This window comes from Haliaeetus albicilla, chromosome 7 (assembly GCF_947461875.1).
Source record: "Haliaeetus albicilla chromosome 7, bHalAlb1.1, whole genome shotgun sequence".
NCBI classification, from domain to species: Eukaryota; Metazoa; Chordata; class Aves; order Accipitriformes; family Accipitridae; genus Haliaeetus; species Haliaeetus albicilla.
Window position 1 is genome coordinate 26,324,973 of NC_091489.1, and position 10,109 is coordinate 26,335,081.

General features: G+C 42.4%; 1 protein-coding gene across 2 annotated transcripts; it reads right to left on the reverse strand.

Annotated features, from left to right (window-relative positions):
* Positions 1-2,163: 2,163 nt before the first annotated feature.
* TMEM17 (transmembrane protein 17) lies at positions 2,164-7,075 on the reverse strand. 2 transcript variants are annotated; one of them, XM_069787442.1, is made up of 4 exons: positions 6,889-7,075; positions 3,619-3,722; positions 3,250-3,363; positions 2,164-2,845 (listed from the first exon to the last, which is right to left on the reverse strand). In XM_069787442.1, exons 1-4 carry the CDS (start codon positions 6,989-6,991, stop codon positions 2,504-2,506), a joined length of 663 nt encoding a protein of 220 aa, XP_069643543.1. In that variant the 5' UTR covers positions 6,992-7,075; the 3' UTR covers positions 2,164-2,503. The 2 variants fall into 2 exon arrangements, with proteins under 2 accessions (XP_069643543.1, XP_069643542.1); XM_069787441.1 differs by lacking the exon at positions 6,889-7,075 and adding an exon at positions 6,328-6,523.
* Positions 7,076-10,109: the final 3,034 nt, after the last annotated feature.

Sequence of the window (10,109 nt, forward strand, 5' to 3'; positions counted from 1 at the left end):
CTGAGCAGAGAGAATGCAGAGATATTGTGTTTATCGAATATGTTGCTGAAGCTTTACATCACAGACTGGTTTCTACCTTAAGCATTTCCAGGCAACTCTATCTCTAACAGTGTTTCTCTGAATTCTATTTCCTGTATTGCCTCATCGATGTTTTCTTGTCGATATGATTTTGAATCATACCTCATGGCCTTAGCCTGGAGGCTAGCTCCTTGTTGCCAGCATTGGTGTATGGTTGACTTTTTTCAGCTTTATGTTGTATTTGATGTAGTTGGCATTAAAAACCTTCCCACCCATTACACTCTTAATCTCACAGAAGAGTTTAAGTTTTAAACTTTTTAAGGTGATACAGGAAAGAAAACCAAAGGATATGCCATTTTCTAGTTAAGGCAAGAGATCAGATTACTACACATAATCACTCTACCTCCTCAGAGCTTGGCTTACTGTACCATTTCAGTATACTTCCCTACTAATGTCCCATAGTGGGCTTTTAATAAGGGAAACGGGCAAGCTACATGCAGAGCAGAAGGGATGGCAACTGCCCTAGTGCACTTTTAAGCTGTCCCAGTGCTTGCCCTGTCAATGTTATCAAGGGCAGACTCCAAGAGCCGGTGTACCTATGGAAAAAAATACTGCTTTCCCTTAACTTGTATGTTCTCTTAGACAAACTATTGGAAGGCATTGAAAACTAGCAATGCTTGGCTCCCACGCTGCACCATCAGCCTGTATTTCTCTAACACCCAGGTCTTCCTAGTGCTGGACGTAAGCTTGGTCTACCCTACATCTGTGGCCAGCAAGAGCAGCCTTTGGTGTTAGTCCCACCGTATTTGGGCAGGAAGAGGCAGCTCTGTATGGTTACTGAGGCACTAAGACATGTGAGTTGCTGGTGACAATCACTGGAGAAAAGAGGCTCCAAGGTATTTGATGTTTCTGGCCTGTCAGGACCCATTATGCCCTTATCTGTTACTGTAGTGGATCCTACCAAGCTTTCCCTGTAGCTCATGAGCCCTGACCTTGGCACTCTCCAGTAACGTAATTGTGGTTGACATAAAAGTGTGTGCAATGTTCCCATCGCATCAGTTAAGAATGTTTTTACAAGTAGTTTCTAATGCTGTAAAAGTGTTTTTGAAATTACGTAACTTCTGCTTAAACCTCACTGTCTCTCTTGCAGGCTCTGAATATGGGGCTCTAAATGTTTTATATTAACTGTTAAAGGTACTCTTGGAGACTCTTACAGAAAGCTTCTTTTTCTGCACAATAGCCAATCCAAGCCAGTAGTTTGTTTGAAAACAAAGGGGTATGTGCTCTGGTAATATATGCTTTATAATAACAAAATGAAGAAGGAAATTTAGCAGAATTAATTGTACCACTCATGGATTAAAAAGAAAATGAACTGTTTTGGTATAAAACAAAGTTAATGCCTTCTTTTTGCTATAAGCTTTAAATATGCAGCAGCTTTAAGCACGCTGTGCCTTTTTCACGTTAGACCCATCTTCTTTATATTCCTTTGAGCATTTTGGATGTTTGTGCCAGCTCTCAAAACTGACGACTCTTGCCCTGCTTAAGACTCAAAGGATTCAGATGAAAATTTTATTTTACCTTTTCATCCCCATCCCTCCTTGACAGAAAAAGTGAACTTTTAGCCATTACTGAAACTGGAGAAGACAGTCTAGACATTAATACAAATAATAGGAATGAGAGAACCTTGGTATATGCCCTGGCTTGTGAGAAACGGGCTCTTGCCTTCCAGTGACAGAAACCAATTTTTTTAACAGCTGTAATTTTGTTACTGCTGACTTACTGAATCCTCTGTTTGAGAAAACTGCACCACCCTCTTTGAACGGGTTGATAGTTAAAACTCTAGCTAAGCCAAAGTAGGTGACTGTAGGAGTTTTAAGGAAGAAGTACTTTTAAAATTCCATCCCTAGTTTATTAGTAAGGAACTCCTAGTGATGGAATTATCTGGAAGACCACCTCTGAAACTGTAGTCTTTGTTCACTATCTTATTATTGTTCTTTCTGGGCCTCAAGATTTCTTGGGGTTCTTTGTTGTCTTGGGTTTGGGGGGGAGGGGGTTGGGGAGCGGGGCTGGCTTAACTGAGGTACCAGACATTAAATATGCGCAACGTATCTGGAAGAATAGAGAGAAAACTGGTATCAACGCAAATGAAAACATGTATAAAAGATTTATTGTAAACAAAACAATTCTGTGCAAACAGTGAGGAAAAAAGGCTTCTGATTTTTTTAAAAACACCACATGACTTTGTAAAATGTAAAAACCACCAAACCTACTCTGTTGGTACTCTACGCAGTAACACTCCACAATTAGTCCACTCAAGCCAGTTATGTAAATGGCTTTGATTTTTCTTGGAGAGGGGAGCTCCAATCTCTGAGGTCTAATGTTGGCTCTTAAGCAAGACCTATTCTTCAATATCGCTGATGTAGGAAGGTAAAGAATGACCCAACAAAATGGAAACAGAGTTGTAGCAATGTGAGGCCTGCCTCTGTTAGCTTCTCAGGCCCTCAGTGTGTGATCTCCAGCCAGCACTGGGGCCCCTACCAGCCATGGAAACTACTCTCTCTTCTTTACCCAGGCTGTAAAAATCAGGCACAGGATGTTCCTCCAGCCGGTCAAATTCATTAAGGCGGAAGCGAGTTGCCAGTTTGTTCACCATTCTTTTCAAGGTGACAAAGGCTGCAATGACTTGGAAGGTGAGGAAGAGGGCAAAGACAATATGGACTGCTCGCTCCAGTGGCTGAATTTTCAGACCTTCATTGAATAGCAAGAAGAGAATTATAGGCAACTGCAGGAGGAGACTCAGAAGCCAAAACCCAGCCAGCTCAGGGACCTATAACAGGGAGACATCACCTATTAACTGCCAGTTGGAGATGAAAAAATCCAAAATTTTGTGGAGAAAAACACATTTTATTTTTTTTAATCTTCCAAAAGCCACCACATAATGTAAAATGGCACAAGTGAGGTAACGTTTCCATATACTGTGTTTTTAACCATACTTTTTTTTTCTGACAAAACAGTTTTGGGGAGTGAGAGGGCTCTCTTCTGAGGGAAAACTTCTTGGAATGCACAAAATTAAGTGGAATCTGATGCCAAGGGAATAGAAGATGCAGACTGTAACTTAAGAGAAATAACCATCCCCTCAACTTAAATCTCTTAGATGAACTGGTAGACCACTTTATGTTAAACTCCAAAAACATCTCCTGCACAAATTAATACATACATGTGGTAACATACCTTCTCCTGCAGATTGCCCATGTATCCCAGGTAGAGTCGAATGACCTCTATTAGAGAGGCTAGGATCATGATTGTGACCAGGATGAACTTGTAGTAATCGGACAAGACCGGATACTAGAGGGAAGAAGAGAGTAAAAGTTTTGCTGTGCTGTTTCATAACATGCTGTTTGTGATTAAATGAAGACACTGTATGCTACTGTAAGTTGACAGTGTTGTACTGGTTTTCAAATAGTCTTGAACATCCAGTTTCAAGGAATTCCCAAATAAACCTAATAATCTCTAACTCCAGTGACCTCTATGCCAGTACTAGGAGGTGTTTGATCAGAAATATATTACATTTGCAAGCCATCACTTTCCTTCAGGACTCACCTTCAGATGGAGCATGACAACTGTGCTGAGCCACCAAAATGGGAAAAAATAAACATTGAAATAGAGGGACATCTGCAGTGGTAAACTGGAAACTATTTCATTATCTGTAGACAGAGAGAAGTCTTTATTACTCCTAGTTTGTTTCATACTTCCATAAACGTGACAGAAAGATACTGTTACATCTGAGCTTCAAGCAGGGCATTAACACTCTTCCCAGTCAAATTAAATGTTAAGAAAAATATTTTTATATATCCAGAGGAAAACTTCTTACCCTATCTTGAGTTACACCATTTCCTGGAATCTAATGCAACTTTCAGTTCACAGGACAGAGAATTTTTATCACTTAGTCATATATTCAAGTTGAGTGTCTGATTGTTAATCACCTGGTGGCTTATTGCTTACTCCACAATCTCTGACTGATAGGCTTAGCTCAAGTAGTGCTGTACACGGACACTGCAGAAAAGTTAGTGGTTATTTCACTGCTGTTCCTAAGAGAATGGCCAAAGTTTAAATGAGTACATGCTGGATTATTGTTATTTTGTAGATGATCCTCCTGACTAAGAACTTACTGCTAGAGAGCAGGTTTGTATTGCCCACTCTTCATTGTCAATCTTTATTTAAATAGACATTTGGATGGAAGCGATGTTGCAAGAAGTCAGTAATTCTTCTAGTTCTTAAGAGCTAACAATTTCAAATACGTGTCAAACTAAAACTTATCCTTTAAAGTCTGGAGAGAACAAAATGCATTCATACAATGTAGAGAAAAGCAAATATTGAACTCTTAACATGCAGGTAATAAGTTCTATATTTAGGATTTTATAATAGGCCTACAAGATTAGACTTAAAACAAGGAAAAATTAAAAGGGCATTCTAAGGGAATCATTCATTTTTAATGGGTGACATTTTATTGTCATATTCTAGTTAACTGACACTGTATTCACTTTACTTCAATTACCAATGGTCTCCTTTCTCATGTTTTCCCCAAATGAAGTATGTAGGCACATCTTCACTTGGTACTACCTGAGCAAGTTTAGAAAGTATTCATTGTGACCTGCTGATTTGTATTCAAGACCTGTGCCCCCGTCTGTCACAATGGTGACATTCGAGTGAAAATGAGTCTGAACAGTCACATTGTCTTCCTTCCAGCCTCAGAACCACCTCTCTTCTGACATTGCCTTCTCTTTCCATATCTTCCAATGACTCTCATACCTGTCTTTGTTCCATCTCAGTCTGGCATCCCTTTTTCCAGTCCAGCCACATGCAGCCGGGTACACTCTGTTCCAGAAGTCTTTATGCCAGCTGCAGAAGTATTCATGGTAGCTACTAGACTAGATGGGAAGGGAGGAGGATTTGGGAACAGAACTGGGACAGACCTTAAGGGTAGGGTGTGAGGGGCAGGGATTTGTTATACTGAAATAGAAGGTGCAAGACAACGAATATATATATATATTTAATAATCCCATTTTTAAGCATCAACACTTTCTTACACCTGCAAAGGAATGAAAATCTATAGGTACCTCAAAATCAGTTTTACCATCTACCTAATATTGTCCCAGCTGTCCTAATGCATGAAGCTCTTAAACACCAGGAGGACTTTGGAGGGCACTGAGATAAAATTCTAAAACACTGTTTTATCTTCCAAAAAACCATGACCATCCAATTACAGGTAACTATGTTTATGCCCTGTATGTATTGGATGAAAACTTAGTGGTTCGTGGCCATGTTACTTAAAAACAGACAAGCCAAGAGCTCTAATTTCAATTGTGATGACAATGTTTTAGGTATGTTAAAGGTTTCATTGACATAGCATTGGTATTTGTAAGTTCTGCTCAAGTTTTAAAACTCTATTTTGGATGAATGTTTAGCAATATAAGCCAATTCTAATTCATCTTTATCCCTAAATTGAACTAATGCTTATTTTCTGGGATTGCTAAAATTTATGGAAAAGCCAGAGAGTATTGCAATGGCCAATTTTTGATGCTAGAGCAACTCACTCAGGTATGTATGTGTAAACTTAATTTTTGAAATCCTGATCTCCAAGAAGTTAGTGGTACATTTGCAACTGGTTTCAGTGGGTTGGATATTCACATAGGAGTTTTCATAATGGGAAACAGAAAAAAATTACTAAAAATAGAAGCTATTCCTGGAGTTAAGAAAAATATTTCAGTTTTGATAAATGATAGGAAGAATTAGTAACTTAGCAGTATAACTACACAAAGAAAATGAGTCTTGAAATAAGAATGACTTTTTGATTAATTTTTTCAGCTTGGAATGGATTTATCAGTTGAAATGAATATAGCCTTTCTATGTAGAGAGACTATTTTCATGGCTACTCTAAAGGTATGAAAAGGGGGCATGTTGGCCTGCAAGTTTCACTGGCAATATGATGAAGGAACAGTTATCAATCATTACAATAGAGCCGGAAAAATAAAGAGAAAGCTGGCATATTGCAAGCTTGAGTTTTTGCTGCCTAACTAGCTTAGTACACCTCTTCATGCTTTAAGTACCTGGTGCCCTAACTGTGCAGGACTACTGAGCATAAAACAGCAGCTCAGGTCTTTTATTTGCTCTGTGTTCTCCATAAATCACTTCTACTTTTTATTTGGGCACAGGCAGGGTGCCCGGGGTGTGAGTAACAATGTTAGCTGCAATATTTTACGCAAGCTTGCTTACTAAGCTGTAAAGGCGGGTGTAGAGCGTTCTCCATACCTGCTTTTAAATCAAGACAGTTCCCTGTTTCATATTTTAAGCCCGTCTCAGGCCTGCAGCATCGCGGCATGGGAAGCACAGGGTCATAGCGCAGCTGCTGTAGTTTTACCCCAGACAGCATCCACGAAGCCCCACTACGCGACTGAAATGACACCAGACCTCGTCTAAAAGGCACCTCTGCTTTTCACCGCCGGGCCGGTACCTGTGTCGGCAGGGTTACTCTGAGGCCCTCTCCCAGGACCCCCCTTGATCTGGAGGACAGCGACGGGGCTCTGGGACCGGCACCTCAGCCTTCCTGCCCGGCGGGGGCGGGGGGCGAGGCGGCTACCCCTGCAGATTGCACGGGTCTGCCTGGGGGAATCGGGGAGAAAGCCGAGGCCGCCCCGCCGCTGGGAGAACACAGCCCTCACGGCGCTTCCCCGGGGCGGGCAGGGCCGTCAGCCCGAGGCCCCGCCCCAGCGGCCGCCAGGCGACGGTTGACGCCGCCATCTTCATTCCCGGGAAGCTCCCCGCCGCCATTTTTCTTGCTGGAGCGCCGCCCAGCGAGGCGCTGCGCTTTACCTGCGCGGTCGCCCGGGTACTGCGGGCCGTTGTGGTGGCTGTCGGTGAAGACGGTGCGGCTGAAGGAGCCCAGCTGCCTCCTCAGGGGCTCGGGCAGCGACATGCTGGGGCGCCGCGGCCCGCCGTTGCTGTGGCGACGAGGCGGGGGCGCGCAGGCGCGGTGGGGAGGCGGGGGCGCTGGCGAGTTCCCGCCAGGCGTGGGCCGGGCCGTTGGTTGTCTCAGGGGTGCCGGACGGTTCGTTCGAGGCCTCTCCCGGCTCTGGGGAGAGGAGAGCGGTGCCTCTGACCCGGGGACAGTGTTACAGTGGAGCTTTCTGGCAGAGATACCGATCCCAGAAATTTATGTTTTCTGGTATGATGTAAAAGCATGTTTATTTGTGCTATGTGCGTGAGAGTGGTCACTGCTGCCTTGGTGTGTGCTTACACACGCGTAGAGGTACGTTCCCGCTTACTTCTGTGATGTATGTGTGTGGATGCAGGAGAATGTTTTTGCTTGTCACAGTCACTGCGAAAGCGTGGTGCTTTCCTGCCCTATTGGGACTGTCTGTCGTCCCTGGAAAATGAAAAAGCAGCACCCAGTAGGCAGGTCACCCCAAGCCATTCATGGCACAGTCGGCAGTGAGCCCAGCGTGTGAGAGTTGCTCGAAACAGCATCCTTTTGCCTCGGAGGTGCTGGTGCGTGCCAGCCCCAACTGTCTTTCCTCAGCTCCTACATCGTCTTGGTTCCTTTCTAATCAGTCGGAGTGGATTTTTTTCCAGTCTGTTAGGGTAGGGTTTGGGTTGTTCTGAAAAGGTAATTATGAAATACTTGTCCAAGGAAAGCGGTTGCAGGACTGTTCTGCTTCTGTCAGGATAAATCCAGGGGAATGACAGTGCTCGATGGTGGCTGGAGAGACAGGGGAGTAAAATAAGGATGGGTATTAACAGAGCTATTTTAGTACTTAAGGTATATATGAATGATCCTTGCTTTATGAAGATTCAGATATAGCTAAACTAGAAAATACCTTTTCGTCAAGGAAGCCTGTCCGTGTCACTGTTGAGTTAAAAGCAGCAGTGAGATTAACACAGCTGTTTTATTCTAGTTAGCTTTTGTCCCTTATAGGACACCCTCATGACATTATGCAAAGTTAATAATGTAAATACAAGTTCTGCTGCTTCTTTTATTTGGAAAATGTAATCCCCCTAAAAATGAGGTAATCTGTTCACCAGGTTTTTCAGCACCCTTACGGCCTGATTCCTTCTGAGGAGAAAGGATGCCGTTCTTAAGTGCGCCGGAAATAATTTTCTGCGCGATCAGGATGAAAGAGCTGCTTGTGCCTTTTACTATAAGAACTGATAGCATTTGTGATTTTACTGTACCTAACACAAAACATCAACTCCTTTCTCCTACCCCCCCCCCCAAAATCATATTTACCTACTTCCCTGGGTGATCATTCTCCAGTATGACTTTCCAAACTCAATTATCTCTGACTAAATAATTTAAAGCCTAGTTGAAATTTAATTTCATTCTGTCCCACTGGGAGAACTACAGAGAAAGATGGCTAAACAAGCAGGAGTTCTGAGAAATCCATTTGGCTTTTGAGCTGATGACTGATGTGGTATTGACAACAGATCCCTTTCAAAGAACTTTTCCAAACACGGGTATGCCAGCAGAAATCTGAATTAAAAAAACCTGAAGACCTTCAGAAGAAATGAAGAGGAAATGATTTTAAAATAATGGCAGCAGATGGGAAGGGAAAAGGAATTAAAGATATCCCAGAATTTCAAGGGATGCTGTGCAATGTCCCCTTAGAGGCAGGGAGGGCAGCGGGCTTTGCTGTTTAAGTACTCCAGAAAATAACATTTTAAACACAGGTAAGTGTTATCCCTATTTTACAGATAAGACAGAACAAGAAAAGTTGAGTCCTGTGAAATGCTGTTTGCAGTTTGTGTTGAAACAGGCACATTACAGAAAAAGGCACGTAATTCAGCACGTCCTGGACATAAGCAGACAGATAAGTCATCCAGTGAAAAATACTCCTCACAAAGTATCACAATGTAAGGTAAAAGAAAAGAGGTGATATAGCTTTTGTCATACAAGATGTGTCTGTACAGCAGTGACCGCAGCTCAGCAATGCTACCTGGTCTATCTTTGAACTAGGTAGCTCAGGCTTGCTAGCAAGACAGCTCTACAAGCAAATAATTTAGTAAAGGTAAAAAGTCAGAGTATTTTTCAGTTTTTTTGACCTGACTATCTTGAACTGTGAGGCTCCTGCATAACAGCATAGTGACTGTGATGCCTGTGCTAGCTAGCCTGTTTGGGGGTGGGTAAAGCAACAGAAGCTGCAGTCATAGACATGTCGTGTTGTGTCCTAGCCAGATGTGGACCTCAAAGCTCTGAGCTGTGAAGGCACTAGAGGTATGCTGCAGTTTCAATGATAAAAGTCTGTGAGTGAATGCCTGATAATTGGCTACCTACCTCATAAATAATAGAAGAGTTTAAAGATCACTTTTAGGTTTGAGGAAGCATTATGAAAAACAGCATTAATGTTAGATAGGTTTCTGAACTTTAAAAAGTGCAGTCTATATTTGTTATCTTGCTAATTACCCTTAGGTGCTAGAAATGTATTTCCTGTCAGGCTCAACAACTATAATGGTGACTCTTGCACTATCTAGCAAATCTCACCATAAAGTTCTCTGCTATAGACAGTGGCAAGATGATGGATCTGTGCAAGATTTCTAATGAGATTGCCTGAAACCTTGTTTTACTGTTGTTGCCTTGGTCTGGATCTGGTTAACCACTCTTTAAGTTCCTCTTTAAGGGAAACACTAGTCCCATACTCTCAGCTAATTAGACACAAGGAACGGGTTTATATGAATTAAAAGTATGCCAGGGTTTTGGTTAAGTCAGATATTCACGGAAGTCTCAGGGTTTTTTTCATAGTATAATCTGGTGGCCTGTAAAAGTTCAGCCTTTAAGGATTTTCCTTTTGATTACTTTTTCAGAATGAAAGAATGGAAGAATTTTGCCTGAACTGCACCATATTATGCCTTTTCCTCATGCCAGTGGCTTTGAGCGGGGGCCCTGATCTCCCAAACACTTTGGTTTTCTTATGTTCCCCAATTCTGAAAACCTGTCAAGCATACAGCCAGGTATTCTGCCAGCAGCTCTGTGACAGTCAGTGGGACTTTGCAAAATTGGGCTCTCCTTGTTCAAAAACTGTGAAGCAATCCAGCTCAGC

Coding starts and splice junctions, on each gene's coding strand:
- TMEM17 (XM_069787441.1), bottom strand. CDS start 6,448: ATGCTGTCTGGGGTAAAACTACAGCAGCTGCGCTATGACCCTGTGCTT. Junction 3,364..3,618: donor TTGTCATGCTCCATCTGAAG/GTGAGTCCTGAA, acceptor TCTTCCCTCTAG/TATCCGGTCTTGTCCGATTA. Junction 2,846..3,249: donor TGGGCAATCTGCAGGAGAAG/GTATGTTACCAC, acceptor TCCCTGTTATAG/GTCCCTGAGCTGGCTGGGTT.